Genomic DNA, 18,454 nt, shown 5'->3' on the forward strand with positions numbered 1-18,454 from the left:
CCTTTTGCACTATATCAGTTTGTCCCTGATGTTTTTCCAGGATAGAAGTGGCTTCTTTGCTGCCCTTCTTGACACCAGGCCATCCTCCAAAAGTCTTCGCCTCACTGTACGTGCAGATGCACTCACACCTGCCTGCTGCCATTCCTGAGCAAGCTCTTTACTAGTGGTGCCCCGATCCCGCAGCTGAAACAACTTTAGGAAACGGTCCTGGCGCTTCCTGGACTTTCTTGGGCACCCTGAAGCCTTCTTCACAACAATTGAACCGCTCTCCTTGAAGTTCTTGATGATCCGATAAATGGTTGATTTAGGTGCAATCTTTCTGGCAGCAATATCCTTGCCTGTGAAGCCCTTTTTGTGCAAAGCAATGATGACTGCATGCGTGTCCTTGCAGGTAACCATGGTTGACAGAGGAAGAACAATGATTGAAAGCACCACCATCCTTTTGAAGCTTCCAGTCTGTTTTTCGAACTCAATCAGCATGACAGAGTGATCTCCAGCCTTGTTCTCGTCAATACTCACACCTGTGTTAACTTCTTAACGTATAGGGGGCAGCATTTTCACTTTTGGATAAATAGCGTGCCCAATTTCAACGTCCTGCTACTCATGCCAAGAATATAAGATATGCATATTAGTAGATTTGGATAGAAAACTTTGAAGTTTGAATCATGTCTGTGAGTATAACAGAACTTATGTAGCAGGAGAAGTCCCAGAGGACTAACTGTTTAGATTTGTTTTTTTTTTAGGTCTCTGTTGAGTGAGTTCTCATTGGGAAACAATATTTCTTAGGAACTTGTTTTCAGTTCCTACCGCTTCGTGTCACCAGTCTTTGGAATTTGATTGAGGTTATTCCTTTGTGCAATGAAGAAGTACAGCTATCTAGGAACTGGGTAACACTGTTGAGAGTTGCGCAAGACTTGAAAAGTAGCGTTGGTTTGTTGTCTTCCTGTATTGAACACAGATAGACCCGTCTTCAATTTGATTGATTATTAACGTTTAAAAATACCTAAAGTTGTATTACAAAAGTAGTTTTAAATGTTTTGGCAAAGTCTACAGGCAACTTTTGAGATATTTTGTAGTGACGTTGCGCAAATTGGAAGCTGTTTTTTTCTGGATCAAATGCGCCAAATAAATGGACATTTTGGATATATATGGATGGAATTAATCGAACAAAAGGACCAATGGTGATGTTTATGGGACATATTGGAGTGCCAACAAAAGAAGCTCGTCAAAAGGTAAGGCATGTTTTATATTTTATTTCTGCGTTTTGTGTAGCGCCTGCAGGGTTGAAATATGCTACTCTTTGTTTACTGTTGTGCTATCATCAGATAATAGCTTCTTATGCTTTCGCCGAAAAGCCTTTTTAAAATCTGACATGTTGGCTAGATTCACAACGAGTGTAGCTTTAATTTAGTATCTTACATGTGTGATTTAATGAAAGTTAGATTTTTATATCATTTTATCTGAATTTGCCACCCTGCATTTTCCCTGGCTTTTGGCCAAGTGGGACACAAGCGTCCCCTATCCTAGAGAGGTTAACCTCTTGGAACTACCCATCCGGGAGAATTGTCAGCACCTACACTAATTAGCATAGCACAACGGTCAAATAATCTTACTAGAATATATTCATATTCATGAAATCACAAGTGAAATATAGCGAAACACAGCTTAGCCTTGTGTTAATCACCCTGTCGTCTCAGATTTTGAAATTATGTTTTACAGCGATAGCAAGACAAGCGTTTGTGTAAGTTTATCAATAGCCTAGCATAGCATTATGTCCAGCTAGCAGCAGGAAGCTTGGTCACGAAAATCAGAAAAGCAATCAAATTAACCGTTTACCTTTGATGATCTTCGGATGTTTTCCCTGACGAGACTCCCAGTTAGACAGCAAATGTTCCTTTTGTTCCATAAAGATTATATTTATACCCAAAATACCTCAGTTTGTTTGTCACGTTATGTTCAGAAATCCACCGGAAATAGCGGTCACGACAACACCGATCCCAATTGTATCCATAATATCGACAGAAACATGGCAAACATTTTTTATAATCAATCCTCAAGGTGTTTTTCAAATATCTATTAGATAATACAATGCTCAAAAAAATAAAGGGAAGACTAAAATAACACGTCCTAGATCTGAATGAATGAAATATTCTTATTAACTAGCCCCAGGCATTATGACCGGGTCACATGCAGCTGCACTACGGATTGATGATTACTCGTGTGCGGCCAGCTGTGGGTAGGATTGAAACAAACCCAACCTTCATTTACATTGTGATGCAGTCACGAACAAGAAGTCTCACAAAACTTTTGGATGAGACCGACTTTGTGACCAAAATTATCCTATTTACACTTTGTAGTATATTATGACAGAATAAATGTTTCGGACTCAACTGTTTCTAAATGAGAAGTTGGTTTTTAGGGGAAGTTGCGCTTTAAAGTTAGTGTATACTGACACGAGCAGGGCAACTCAACTGTAAAGAAAAATGTAAGTGTCTGCATAAGAGATAGGGTTTATGAATATAAAGAGACAAGCAAAAAATACCTATAGAATAAGTTATTAGACCTCTACGATTCATTTCTTTAGTTCTACAAACTAATGTGAGATTTGTAGATTACATAACATTTGAGGATAAATAACTTAAAGGCCTATGTATTTTCAATGTTTTGTCGAGCTACAAATCTAAAAACAATGCTGGCCATCTTTTCCACTTTCGTGAATTTATTTTTTGTCATTAGTGCTGAGCGATTAACCAAAATGTTGGTTATTTTTCCATGTTTAAACAACTAATTGACTGACATCGGTTCAATTATATTATTTGAATTCCATTGTTCCTTTTTTTTCCTGTGAGTTCAATGTGCACAATCAAAGTTTCTTTATAGATGAATCCAATCCAGCCTGAACTGTACAATGTAGTTTCAACATGCCAATCTTCTACAAAGTTCAGCTAAAACTTGGTAATTAACTACAATGACCATAATCCCAATGTACATCTACTTGGCCAGTCTGTTTCTTTACGCTTGCTACAGAAGAGAGAAGAATGATGAATCGTGATATGACAGAGAGCAGATGTTGCTTCACGAGGTACCTGAAAATACATGATCTCTCAGCACTGTCATTTACACGATATACATTGAGTATACATTGCAATGAGATACTTACTTTCAGGTTAACCTCTCGACAATTTTACAATAAAAAAAAGTAAGTATTCAAGTGAAACATTTTTATAAAAATAAAAGCTCAATTAAATCATTTTACCAATTTATTAAATGGGCAGTTTTTTACAAATAGTTAATAGCCTATATGGAAATAACAGACATGAGCCAAGCATGTTTACTAGTAGAATGGAATAGGTTATAAGACCTCTCTGATTAATTTGGTCAGATTTACCACCTCAACATTGCTCATTTTAAAACAGGGTTAAATATATTGAGTGTAGTAAACATTAAGAACATCTGTGATGTGAGCGGTCCACTGCGTTGTGAAATCTTGACTAGCAGGCACTGTGTCACTCCAGGCGCTTCTTGCAGTGCCTGCTACTGCCTAGCACATTATATTGTATTGTTTATTTCAGTCATAACAATGTGTCAGTAAAACAAAAATATACTGCATAGCGCAAGTGATGTGTGTTTATGGAAACTCACATAGGTGCTGGATCATACCCAGGCCTAATTACGCCACTGGCGTGTGCAAGCAAGTGTGTGTGTGCACGAGCACAACAAAGGTACGAGTCAGCACAACCACTCTTCAGTGTCAGTGAATTAATAGGCAATCAGGAGACTGGCATACTGTAGAGAGGCTGCATTGCTCGCTCTCCCTCATCAAATCCCCATCATTACCTCCATCTGTTTAGCAAACAGAAAGAGAGGCTTGCCAGATAAACCTGTCCAAGGTAATTCATGGCTCAGATTCAGCAGCTTGCTCAACTAAACGCAGACATATTAGACAAATCATTCACTTAACACCACACTTGGTGCCTTTGGCAGACAGCAGAGTATCTTGGAGCCTGGTCAGCTATTCCACATTGGAACGTGCACAAGCATGCATGCACATGCACCGACTCTAGTATCCTATGACATTTCAAAAATCCCTTCTGACTCCAATATTCCCTTTCTATTTCAGGTGACCGGAGCTCAGTAGTGAACAGTTGGGAGTCCGTGCCAAGACCGGGGCCAGGACAGTGTCAGTGTCAACACCAGCAGCCAAAACCATGTTAGACACCACAGAACCCGAGCCGAGCCACCGGCCAAATCTTACATTTCCTGTAGCAATCAGTATCCTTTAAGGGCTAATTTTTCACGGAGGAGCATCACAACTCCCTCCTCTCCCCCAGCCCCTTATCTTCACCCACTATCCCCTCCTTTCGTGTCTACTATACGTACATTTAATTTGCTTGTGTTTACCTGAAGTGGAAGTGCCAATAAATCTGTCAGTTCTGAATCAGAAATGCGCACGGCAGGAGCTGAGGGGCAAAATAAAGTAAATCAAACTTCCATTATTACGTGAGGACTGTAACACCATATAACAGGGTCTGGTAGCTGTACGGCACCAGACTCGGACAGAGGCTCGCCGCTCCATGATGCCAACCCTTCATTAACATGGATGGAGCGGGAGGTGCGGGACAAGGTGCTCATGATGCCCATAAAGCCACGCTGTCCAGCAGGAGTTGGGACGGTTCGTGTCCTTAATGCTGGTGGAGGTAGTTCTCCCACTGAGGCAGGCCAGGCATCTTTCAGTGAGGCAGGCCAAGCATCTCTAGAGCGGAGTCAGTTCATCATCTCGCCATAGTATACTTCCTTATCCGGCTTGAAGGACCATGAAAATAGCGCCACCAATTAGTGTTGGTCTCCGAAAGAGGTGCCGGTTAAATATAGGCACAAAAGTCCCTGAGCCTCAATTAGAAGGCGTGGTAATGACGAGTAGACGACAGATGTACAGAACACACTTTATTGCACACACACACCAACATAGCAAGAGGGGACTAGTAGAAGTGGTTTCTGCAATGGAAGGAAAGGGTAATGTATTTAATAAAATGTTGGTTAGCAGATGTTATTGCGAGATGTTATACACATGGTTAGCAGATGTTATTGCGAGTGTAGCGAAATGATTGTGCCTCTAGTTCTGACAGTGCAACAATATCTAACAAGTAATATCTAACAATTCCACAACAAATACATAATACACACAAATGTAAGTAAAGGAATGGAATAATATATAAATATATGGATGAGCAATGTCAGAGCGGCATAGGCTAAGATTCAATAGATAGTATAGAATACAGTTTATACATGTGCAACAGCACAACCTCAGGAGGCTGAAGAAATTTGGCTTGTCACCTAAAACCCTCACACACTTTTACAGATGCACAATTGAGAGCATTCTGTTGGGCTGTATCACTGCCTGGTACGGCAACTGCCCCACCCAGAACCACAGGGCTCTCCAGAGGGTGGTGCGTTCTGCACAACGCATCACCGGGTTGCAAACTACCTGTCCTCCAGGATACCTACAGAACCAGATGTCACAGGAAGGCCAAAGAGATCATCAAGGATATCAACCACCGGAGCCACTGCCTGTTCACCCTGCTATCATCCATGAGGTGAGATCAAAGCTGGGACCGAGAGACTAAAAAATATATTCCATCTCAAGGCCATCAGACTGCTAAACAGCCATCACTAACACAGAGGCTGCTGCCTACATACAGACTTGAAATCATTGGCCACTTTAATAAAAGGATCACTAGTCACTTTAATAATTCTACTTCAATAATGATGTTTACATATCTTGCATTACTCAACCCATTTGTATATACACTATTTTATACCATCTATTGCATCTATGCTACTGACATTGCTCATCCATATATTTATATGTACATATTCTTATTCCATCCCTTTACTTAGATTTGTGCATATTAGGTAGTTATTGTGGAATTGAAGGAGAGTGATGGAGTGCTGCATCAGATTACTTGGCTTCCACAACCCAATCGAGATGGTTTGGGATGAGTAGGACCTCAGGGGTGAAGGAAAAACAGCCAAAAAGTGCTCAGCATATTTCAGAATATGTAGAAAATAGTAAACAAAGAAAAATTATTGAATGAGTAGGTGTTCTAAAACATTTGGCCGGTAGAGTACATGTAGTACATTCGGAAAGTATTCAGACCCCTTGACTTTTTCCAAATGTTATTACGTTCCAGCCTTAATCCAAATGGATAAAAAAAATACCCCTCATTAATCAACACACAATACCACATATTGACGAAGCAAAAGGTTTAGACATTTTTGCCAATTTATGACAAATTTTAAAAATGAAATATTAGACTTAAATAAGTATTCAGAGCCTTTACTCAGTACTTTGTTGAAGCACCTTTGACAGTGATTACGGCCCTGAGTCTTCTTGGATCTGACACTATAAGATTGGGAGAAACTCCCTAAATACAGGTGGGCCATTCTTTTCTGCAGATCCTCTCAAGCTCTTTCAGGTTGGATTGGGAGTGTCACTGCACAGCTATTCTCAGGTCTCTCCAGAGATGTTCAAGTCCGGGCTCTGGCTGGGCCACTCAAGGACATTCCAGGACTTTTCCCGCTTAGGGTCTTTGTCCTGGTGGAAGGTGAACCGTCGCTCCAGTCTGAGGTCCTGAGCACACGGGAGCAGGTTTTCATCAATGATCTCTGTACTTTGCTTCATTCATCTTTGGCTCGATCCTGGCTAATCTCGTAGTACCTGTTGCTGAAAAACATCACAGCATGATGTTGCCAGCTCCATGCTTCAGCGTAGGGATGGTGCCAGGTTTCATCCAGATGTGACGCTTGGCATTCAAGCCAAAGAGTTCAATCTTGTTTTCATCAGACCAGAGAATCTTGTTTCTCACGGTCTAGCAGTCCTTTAGATGCCTTTTGTCAAACTCAAAGCAGGCTATCACGTGCCTTTTACTGAGGAGAGGCTACTGTCTGGCCACTCTACCACAAGGCCTGATTTGTGGAGTGCTGCAGAGATGATTGTCCTTCCGGAAGGTTCTTCCATCTCCGCTGAGGTACACTGGAGCTATTTGAGTGACCATTGTGTTCTTGGTCACCTCCCTGACCAAGGCCCTTCCCCCCAGAGTCTTGGTGGTTCCAAATTTCTTCCATTTAAGAATGATGGAGGCCACTGTGTTCTTGGGGACCTTCAACGCTGCAGAAAGTTTTTGGTACCCTTCCCCAATTCCGGAGCGTCAGGTAGTCTAGTGGTTAGAGCGTTGGACTAGCAACCAAAAGGTTGCAAGAGCGGATCCCTGAGCTGACAAGGTAAAAATCTGTCGTTCTGCCCCTGAACAAGGCAGTTAACCCACTATTCCTAGGCCGTCATTGAAAATAAGAATTTGTTCTTAATTGACTAGCCTAGTTAAATAAAGGTAAAATAAAATAAATACAAATAAATTATGTGCCTTGACACAATCGTGTCTCGAAGCTCTAGGGACAATTCCCTCAACCACATGGCGTGATTTTTGCTATGATATGGACTGTCAATGTGGGACCTTATATAGACAGGTGTGTGCCTTTCCAAATCATGTCCAATCAATAAAATATACAACAGGCAGGCTCCAATCAAGTTGTAGAATCATCAAGGATGATCAAAGGAAACAGGATGCACCTGTGCCCAAGAAAGCGAAGGTAACCTGCGTAAATGACTACCGCCAGTAGCACTCACGTCAGTAGCCATGAAGTGCTTTGAAAGGCTGGTCATGGCTCACATCAACACCATCATCACGGAAACCTGAGACCCACTCCAATTCACATACCGCCTAACAGATCCATAGATGACGCAATCTCAATCGCATTCCACACTACCCTTTCCCACCTGGACAAAAGGAACACCAATGTGAGAATGCTGTTCATTGACTACAGCTCAGCGTTCAACACCATAGCGCCCACAAAGCTCATCACTAAGCTAAGTACCCTGGGACTAAACACCTCCCTCAGCAACTGGACCCTGGACTTCCTGACGGGCCACCCCCAGGTGGTAAGGGTAGGCAACAACACATCTGACACGCTGATCCTCAACACGGGGGCCCATCAGAGGTGCGTGCTTAATCCACTCCTGTACTCCCTGTTCATCCACAACTACGTAGCCAAGCACGACTCCAACAAAATCATTAGGTTTGCTGATGACAACAGTGGTAGGCCTGATCACTGACTACAATGAGACAGCCTATAGGGAGGTCAGAGACTTGGCAGTGTGGTGGCAGGACAAAAACAATCCCTCAATGTGAGCAAGACAAAGGAGCTGAATGCAGACTATAGGAAAAAGAGGGCCCAACACTCCCCTATTCACATCGACGGGGCTGTAATGGAGCGGGTCAAGAACTTCAAGTTCCTTGGTGTCCACATCAACAAACTATTATGGTCCAAACACACCAAGACAGTTGTGAAGAGGGCATGACAATACCTTTTCCCCCTCAGGAGACTGAAAAGACTTGACATGGGTCCTCAGATCCTCAAAAATTTCTGCAGTTGCACCATCGAGAGCATCACTGACTGGTATTGGAACTGCTCGGCATCCGACCACAAGGTCCTACAGAGGGTAGTGCGCACGGCCCAGTACATTACTGGGGCCAAGCTTCCTGCCACACAGGACCTACAGTTGAAGTCAGAAGTTTACATACACCTTAGTCAAATACATTTAAACTCAGTTTCACAATTCCTGACATTTCATCTTGGTAAAAAATTCCCTGTCTTGGGTCAGTTAGGATCACCACTTTATTTTGAGAATGTGAAATGTCAGAATAATAGTAGAGAATTATTTATTTCAGCATTTATTTATTTCATCACATTCCCAGTGGGTCAGAAGTTTACATCCACTCAATTACTATTTGGTAGCATTGCCTTTAAATTGTTTAACTTGGGTCAAATGTTTTGGGTAGCCTTCCACAAGCTTCCCTTAATAAGTTGGGTGAATTTTGGCCCACTCCTCCTGATAGAGCTGGTGTAGATTTGTAGGCCTCCTTGATCGCACATGCCTTTTAATTTCTGCCCACAAATGTTCTAATTTTCTAACTTTGGAAGTATGCTTGGGGTCATTGTACATTTGGAAGACCCATTTGCTACCAAGCTTCAACTTCCTGACTGATGTCTTGAGATGTTGCTTCCTTGTATGTAGTTCGATATTGTTATTTTGTGTTACTTTTTTACATTTATTTTATTTTAGTAAATATTTTCTTAACTATTTCTTGAACTGTCTTGTTGGTAAGGGCTTGTAAATAAGCATTTCACGTTAAGGTCCTGTTGTATTCGGCGCATGTGACAAATACAATTTTATTTGACTTTGACCTGAGCTCAATTTTGAGTCTCATAGCAAAGGCTCTGAATACTTACGCAAGTAAAGTTTATTTTATTTTATTTTTTATACATTTGCAAAACCTGTTTTCGCTTTGTCATTATGGGGTATTGTGTGTAGGTTGATGAGAAAAAAACAGTTATTTAAATCCATTTTAGAATAAGGCTGTAACATAACAAAATGTGGAAAAAGTCAAGGGGTCTGAATACTTTCCTAATGCACTGCATATATATATATATATATATATATAAAAATAGTTTTATTTTTTTTACAGCTTTCTCACCTGAGACCAAAAAAGAACAGACGCATTTCCCCATTACTTCTTGAACAAGAACACCCGCTAGTGTAAGAGATCACTGAATCTAAGAGAACACCCATGGTTTCGACATGAAAGCCAACATAAGACCTGCTACATGCTTCCCATTAAAGCCTTTTAGGAACAACCCAAGATCAGCCACTCCGCCTACACGGTCTTTGTCAGCCTAAAGTAAAAATAGGACATGAACCAGGCCATCATGACCCAGCCATCAAATATGGAATTTTTACACATTATTAAAGACTTATGTAATATGTCAAATGGCATTGATGAGCATTGTGTGTTCTATTGAGATTAAATTCCCAAGACTTTCAATTGGTTGACATACTTAGGCTACTCTGCCACCTGAAGTAGAAGTTTGGCACAGCACTTACATCAGCTTTGTAATCAAATGAGACGGATTGGCTTGTTTGATGCCTACAATGGATCTAGCAAGCCATATCAAGCTTACCTGCTGACGCAGTAGAAACTGCATCTCAAAACACACACACGCAGGCATGCGCACACTGACACAAACTCTTAAACTGACAATCTTGTCTCGTTCTGTTGCAGGCCAAGATAAAAAGGCACTGGTTGTATACAAATGTAGGATCTTAATTTGATCCCTCTGTTGCTGGAGAACTTTCTTGCAATGCAGGACATTTTAAACTTATAGTGTATTTGAGGTTTTAAAAAGGCTTCTGAAGTTAGTAATTTCCACTGAAGTTTAAGACTTGATTTTCCCTCCCAAAAGTTGTTTTATCAACCCCTACAAAAATGTCCATTAATTATAAAATGAACGAAATAATTGACATTTTCTATTGCAGATTATTTTCCTGCTGTAGCAAACAGTCTCAAATGAAGATCCTACTACAGCCTCATCTCAAGAGCAGCAGTGATCGGACTTAAAATAGATTGTGTGCGACAGTGCGCCTGTGTGTGTGTGTGTGTGTGTGTGTGTGTGTGTGTGTGTGTGTGTGTGTGTGTGTGTGTGTGTGTGTTCCAGCCTCACCTCCACATTCCTGTGAAACTGTGCATAATGCTGACACAGCGTGGTAGCTTTGGGGGGGCCAGCCCATCCAGTCCAGCTAGCAGAGACGGAACACCAAACAGAACCAGGTACTTCACATAGAAGAACTGGACTAATGCCAGGGCCAGCCCACCTGAGGGAGGTAGAGCAGGAGAGAGAAATGGGTAGGAGAGGGATGAAGCCTTAGCACAGCGTTTGCCCAACTCGGCCCTTGGGACCTCACGTTTAGTTTTTTTGCCCTAATACTACACTGCTGATTTAAATGATCAAAGCTTGATGATTAGTAGTTTATATGAATCAGCTGTGTAGTGCTAGGGCAAAAACCAAAACGTGCACCCCTTGGGGTCCCCAGGACTGAGTTTGGGAAACCCTGCTTTAGCACATACTGTATATTGACAGCACTATGTACTTAGTATATACAGTACATAGAACAACTGGATTAATGCCAGGGCCAGCCTGCCTGAGGGAGGTAGAGACATATATAGGTAAGGAGGGAGAGAGATGAAGCCTTGTTTATAATATCTACTGCCCCAAGGTGGTATTCTGACTACTTGCAATCTGCGCCCTTACCTTTCCAATCTCCCACTCTGAAATGTGCACACGCCTTATTCTGCCTTTTATCCTAGTCCACTGGAAGAAAGGTCATGTTTATATTCCACTGTGTAAAAACTGCAATGTAGGTTTGATTGAAATAAACCAAAATACACATTAACTGCCAGGATCAGCTCATATGACATTTTGTACTGTACATTAAGTTAACACCTCAAGTATCAAGTAAATCTTGATTAATTGGTATTCAATAAGGATAATATTTGAGAGTCAAATTTCCATGCAAGTGTCTTACTGACATCAAATAAGGATTTATGCAAAAGTCATTTGTGCCCTGAATAAAAAAGAAATTCATCAATTGAAATACATTATCCTAAATAACATTTAGTTGAAATGGAATCAACCCAAACCCTGTGAAATAAGACTATTGGATCGCAGCCAAAGATATGTGGGTGGAATGTTACAGTACAGGTCTACATATTATGGCAAGATGAGTTACAGTCTCAGTACAGAAACCCTACAACTGATGGTGACGAGAAAGAGATCTGTGCATATTCATATTTCATAAGGCTCTCTAAAGTTGGATGAATTGGTGCCTCTAGGGCAGTGGTTCCCAAACGGTGGGCAATATATACAGTGCCTTAAGAAAGTAGTCACACCCCTTGGCTTTTTCCACATTTTGTTGTGTTACAAAGTGGGTTTAAAATAGATTTGTCATTTTTTGTCAAAGATATACACAAAATACTCTGTCAAAGTGGAAGTAAAATTCTAACATTTGTAAAACATGAATGAACAATAAAACACTAATATATCTTGATTAGATCAGTATTCAACCCCCTGAGTAAATACATGTTAGAATGACATTTGGCAGCGATTACAGCTGTGTCTTTCTGGGTAAGTCTCTAAGAGCTTTCCACACCTGGATTGTGCAACATTTGCCCATTATTCTTTTCAAAATTCTTCAAGCTCTGTAAAATTGGTTGTTGATCATTGCTAGACAACCAATTTTCAGATCTTTCCAAAGACTTTCTAGCAGATTTAAGTGAAAACTATAACTCGGCCACTCAAACATTCACGGTCTTCTTGGTAAGCTACTCCAATGTAGATTTGGCATAGTGTTTTAGGTTATTGTCCTGCTGAAAGGTGAATTTATCTCCCAGTGCCTGGTGGAATGCAGACTGAACCAAGCTTTCCTCTAGGATTTTGCATGTGCTTAGCTTCATTCAGTTAATTTTTTATCCTGAAAAACTCCCCAGTCCTTAACGATTACAAGCATACCCATAACATGATGCAGCCACAACTATGCATGAAATTATAGAGTGGTACTCAGTAATGTGTTGTATTGGATTTTCCCCAAACATAACACTTTGTATTCAGGACAAAAAATAGCTTGGACACATTTTTTGCAGTTTTACTTTAGTGCCTTATTGCAAACATGATGCCTGTTCTAGAATATTTTTATTCTGTACAAGCTTCCTTTTCTCTCTGTCATTTATGTTTGTATTGTGGAGTAACTACAATGTTTTCTCCTATCACAGCCATTACACAGTTTGTAATGGCCTCATGGTGAAATCTCTGAGCGGTTTAATTCTCTCCGGCAACTGAGTTAGGAAGGACGCCTGTATTTATGTAGTGATTGTTTGAATTGATACACCATCCAAAGTGTAATTAATAACTTCACCATCCTCAAAGGTATTTTCAATGTATGCTTTTTTACCCATCTATCAATAGCTGGCTTTTTTTGGAAAACCTCCCTGGTCTTTGTGGTTGAATCTGTGTTTGAAATTCACTGCTCGACTGATGGACCTTACAGATAATTGTATGTGTGGGGTACAGAGATCAGGTAGTCATTCAAAAATCATGTTCAGCACTATTATTGCACAGAGTGAATCCATGCAGCTTATTATGTGACTTGTATGTGTGTGGAAAACATTTCATCACAGGTAAGACATTTCACTTGTTTAGTATTGTTTGTTTGTAACTCCACTCACTACTTGTAGCTGTATAGTCCGTTTGTTTGTGTTGTTGGCTAGCTTAATGTTCCGGTCGGTAGCTAGCTTACAATCACGTGGCTGCTAGCACCGTCGTGAAAAGGGGCATGAGGGAATCCCTACAATTTTACATTTTTCTAAGTAGTGAGAATGCCCAGGAGCAGGCAATGTTAAAAAGTAATCTTTAGGAATATAATATATACTGTTTACAGGAAACTCATTCAACAATTTGAGGGGGGGGGGGGGTGATTTTAATTAATTGTCCAAACAGATCCTCAAGGTAGATGGATGATTTTAAATATATGTTATTGGACCATAAACTGATATGGCTCATTAACCTTTACGGACCAAATAATAATGGTAAATCCACGCTTCTTTGAAAATCTATATAATAAATGATCAACCCTACAACCAATACAAGACACTATTGTTATGGTGGGAGATTATAATACTGTTTTAAATACCTCAATAGACTGTAAAGGAAAGCACACTACAAACTATCACCCTCTTGCTCTTAAGGAAATCAAAAATGTCATGGATATATTGGAACTAGTGGATATATGGGGTCTTAAATATACTCACCTACAGTAGTGAGATATACATGGAGGAGACTCAATCAAGCTAGTCATCTTGGCTACTTTCTTATGTCATTCTCGTTGGCACCAAAAGTGAAAAGTGTTGATAGGGGATAGAATGCGGTCGAACTATCAGATAATTGGCATATACATTACTCTTACTGAATTTCCACGTGGGAGAGGATATTGGAAATGGAATCAAAGCCTATTGGATGATAACTTGTTTTCAACTAGGACAGAGGAATTTATAACTGAATTTTTCAGACATAACATAGGTACAGCAAATCCACTTACTGTATAGGACACTTTTAAATGTGCCTTTAGAGGCCATGCAATTCAGTACTCAGCTCTAAAACAAAAGCAATTTAGGTCAAAGGAGTCCATACTAACAAAGGAAATAGAAGGTTGAACAGAACAGATACTGTAGATAGCAATAAAAACTGTACCATAGAATAAGTTAGAGGAAAAACAAAAAGAAATGGACAAACTTATTCAACAAATATTAAGTAATATATTATAATAATAAAGCAAACTGGATGGAATATGGGGAGAAATGCACAAAATATTTTTGTCTTCAACATAGAAGTGCTACCAAAAAGAAATTACTGAAACTTGATACAAATGACGGAGTCACCTATTTTTCACCAAATTATATTTTGAAAGAGGAAACAAAGTACTTTAAGCAAAGTACTTTAAGCATATGTTTTCGTTTCAGTCTCCTCCATCTCCTCTAACCGAAGCTAATCATATGGATATTTTCTTTTAATAATGTAAAATTAACAGCTGTACAGAAAGAATCATGTGAAGGTGAAATTACAGAGGAGGAACTTCTTGATGCAATTAAAGCCTTTAAGTCCAGGAAAACTCCAGGGCTGGATGATATACCAGTTGAAGTATACCAAACCTTTTATGATATACTCAGAGGACCGTTATTATCATGTTTTAACCACTCCTATGTAGATTATCAGACACTCAACAAGGTCTGATTTCATTATTGCTGCAACAGGATACAAATGGGAAATATAAAGATGGAGTCCATTTTAAAAATTGGAAGCCCCTTACACTTCAGTGTTGTGATGCAAAAATTATAGCAAAACATATTGCGCATATAATTTAAAAAAGGTATTGTCGGACATTATTCATTCTAAATTAGACAGGTTTTATTTTTACATGGGCGAAACATTGGAGATAATATAAGGCAAGAACTGAAAACAATAGAATACTATGAAAAATCTTGGAAACCAGGCCTGCTATTCACAGTTGAATTTGAAAAGGGTTTTGATAAAGTACGACTGGAGTTCATATATACAGTGCCTTGCGAAAGTATTCGGCTCCCTTGAACTTTGCGACCTTTTGCCACATTTCAGGCTTCAAACATAAATATATAAAACTGTATTTTTTTGTGAAGAATCAACAACAAGTGGGACACAATCATGAAGTGGAACGACATTTATTGGATATTTCAAACTTTTTTAACAAATCAAAAACTGAAAAATTGGGCGTGCAAAATTATTCAGCCCCCTGAAGTTAATACTTTGTAGCGCCACCTTTTGCTGCGATTACAGCTGTAAGTCGCTTGGGGTATGTCTCTATCAGTTTTGCACATCGAGAGACTGAATTTTTTTTCCATTCCTCCTTGCAAAACAGCTCGAGCTCAGTGAGGTTGGATGGAGAGCATTTGTGAACAGCAGTTTTCAGTTCTTTCCACAGATTCTCGATTGGATTCAGGTCTGGACTTTGACTTGGTTCTAACCATTCTAACCATTCCATTGTAGATTTTGCTTTATGTTTTGGATCATTGTCTTGTTGGCAGACAAATCTCTGTCCCAGTCTCAGGTCTTTTGCAAACTCCATCAGGTTTTCTTCCAGAATGGTCCTGTATTTGGCTCCATCCATCTTCCCATCAATTTTAACCATCTTCACTGTCCCTGCTGAAGAAAAGCAGGCCCAAACCATGATGCTGCCACCACCATGTTTGACAGTGGGGATGGTGTGTTCAGCTGTGTTGCTTTTACGCCAAACATAACGTTTTGCATTGTTGCTAAAAAGTTCAATTTTGGTTTCATCTGACCAGAGCACCTTCTTCCACATGTTTGGTGTGTCTCCCAGGTGGCTTGTGGCAAACTTTAAACAACACTTTTTATGGATATCTTTAAGAAATGTCTTTCTTCTTGCCACTCTTCCATAAAGGCCAGATTTGTGCAATATACGACTGATTGTTGTCCTATGGACAGAGTCTCCCACCTCAGCTGTAGATCTCTGCAGTTCATCCAGAGTGATCATGGGCCTCTTGGCTGCATCTCTGATCAGTCTTCTCCTTGTATGAGCTGAAAGTTTAGAGGGACGGCCAGGTCTTGGTAGATTTGCAGTGGTCTGATACTCCTTCCATTTCAATATTATCGCTTGCACAGTGCTCCTTGGGATGTTTAAAGCTTGGGAAATCTTTTTGTATCCAAATCCGGCTTTAAACTTCTTCACAACAGTATCTCGGACCTGCCCGGTGTGTTCCTTGTTCTTCATGATGCTCTCTGCGCTTTTAACGGACCTCTGAGACTATCACAGTGCAGGTGCATTTATATGGAGACTTGATTACACACAGGTGGATTGTATTTATCATCATTAGTCATTTAGGTCAACATTGGATCATTCAGAGATCCTCACTGAACTTCTGGAGAGAGTTTGCTGCACTGAAAGTAAAGGGGCTGAATAATTTTGCACGCCCAATTTTTCAGTTTTTGATTTGTTAAAAAAGTTTGAAATATCCAATAAATGTCGTTTCACTTCATGATTTTGTCCCACTTGTTGTTGATTCTTCACAAAAAATACAGTTTTATATCTTTATGTTTGAAGCCTGAAATGTGGCAAAAGGTCGCAAAGTTGAAGGGGGCCGAATACTTTCGCAAGGCACTGTAAATACCTGGAACATTTCAATTTAGGGAAATCTCTTATAAAATCATGTATAGTAATCCTAGGTGTAAAGTAGTGTAAAATGGCTACTTCTCAGAAAGTTTTAAGTCTGTCAAGAGGAGTAAAACAAGGTTGTCCACTATCGGCATATCTATTTATTATGGCCATCGAAATGTTAGCTGTTAAAATCAGATCCAACAATAATATAAAGGGATTAGAAATACAGGGCTTAAAAACAACGCTGATGATTCAGGTTCTTTTAAATCCACAACTTGGATTCCTCCACAGCCTCAGAGGATCTAAATAATTTTTCTAACCTCTCTGGATTACAACCAAATGATGATAAGTGTACTATATTACGTACTGGATCACAAAAAAATACAACTTTCACTTTACTATGTAGTAGTATACCAATAAAATGTTCTGATGGTGATGTGGATATACTCGGTATACTTATCCCAAAATAAATAAATGATCTCACTCCAATAAATGTTAATAGAAAGTTAGCAAAAATAGATAAGATCTCGCTACCATGGAAAGGTAAATACCTTTATTTGCAGGGGGAAAAAAATCACCCTGATTAACTTTAATCACATCCCAGTTGACCTATTTGCTTATGGTCTTGCCTACACCTAGCGAACAGTTTTTAAAAAATTATATAAGAAATAAATATTCAATTTTTTTGGAATGGCAAGCCAGACAAAATTAAAACGGGCCTATTTATATAATGAATATGAATTCAGAGGGCATAAATTATGTAATATTAAAGCAATAGACCTCTCACTAAAGGCTTCAGTCATACAGAAGTTATACTTAAATCCAAACTGGTTCTCTAGCAAATGTTCAAGAATGGCCTTATTCCCTTTATTCAGATTACAACCTCTCACTTCCAGTTATTTGAAAAGGAAATCTCAGAAATATCACTATTTTTAAAACAAGAAAGTTGGTTGCAATTTCAATTTAATCCACCAGAAAATACAGAACAAATAATATAACAAATATTGTGGTTAAACTCAAATATACTAATTGATTAAAAAATTATGTATAATCTTCATAAATTATATCATAAATACGACTGGTGCAGTTGTCATACCTGTAGCTAACTAAAACATATTAAAATGTCTGCTCTACCCAAAATGACAACCCACAAATTGCAGCATTACTGCGAAAATGGAAGGGAGAAAGCGGTCTGTCGGCCCTGCATTAAAGACCACCATTTTTTTGGTCCTTAAATTAAACTGGTAGCTGGCAGCTTCATTAAATAGTAGCCGCAAAACACCAGTCTCAACGTCAACAGTGAAGAGGTGACAGAGTTCCTCTGTCCAGTGTTTGTGTTCTTTTGCCCATCTTAATCTTTTATTTTTATTTGCCAGTCTGGCCAGTCTGGCTTTTTCTTTGCAACAACCGTTTTCAGCTGTGCTAACATTTAGTTTTGTTAGCACAGACAGGAATATGTCCTGGGATTCTTCCAATGGCATTGAGGAGTATACCACATCAGTCACTGGCTTCATCAATAAGTGCATTGATGACGTCGTCCCCACAGTGACCGTACGTACATACCCCAACCAGAAGCCATAAAGGCTAGAGCTGCCGCTTTCAAGGCGTGGGACTTTAACCTGGAAGCTTATAAGAAATCCCGCTATGCCCTCCAATGAACCATCAAACAGGCAAAGCATCAATACTGGACTAAGATTGAATCGTACTGCACCGGCTACGGCGCTCGTCAGATATGGCAGGGCTTGCAAACTATTAAGACTACAAAAGGGAAGCACAGCCACGAGCTGCACAGTGAAACGA

The 18,454-nt window shown here is 39.7% G+C and overlaps 1 protein-coding gene across 3 annotated transcripts in view; it reads right to left on the reverse strand.

Moving 5' to 3' along the window:
* hhat (hedgehog acyltransferase) overlaps positions 1–18,454 on the reverse strand; it is a 108,088-nt gene that overhangs the window by 69,378 nt on the left and 20,256 nt on the right. For all 3 annotated transcript variants that reach the window (XM_090217133.1, XM_090217134.1, XM_090217132.1), the window contains one exon: positions 10,618–10,768. In XM_090217133.1, coding sequence (XP_090073259.1) covers positions 10,618–10,768 — 151 coding nt within the window. The remainder of the gene's footprint in view (positions 1–10,617; positions 10,769–18,454) is intronic.

This window comes from Oncorhynchus mykiss, chromosome 23 (genome assembly GCF_057628025.1).
Source record: "Oncorhynchus mykiss isolate SJ-2025 chromosome 23, ASM5762802v1, whole genome shotgun sequence".
NCBI lineage: Eukaryota > Metazoa > Chordata > Actinopteri > Salmoniformes > Salmonidae > Oncorhynchus > Oncorhynchus mykiss.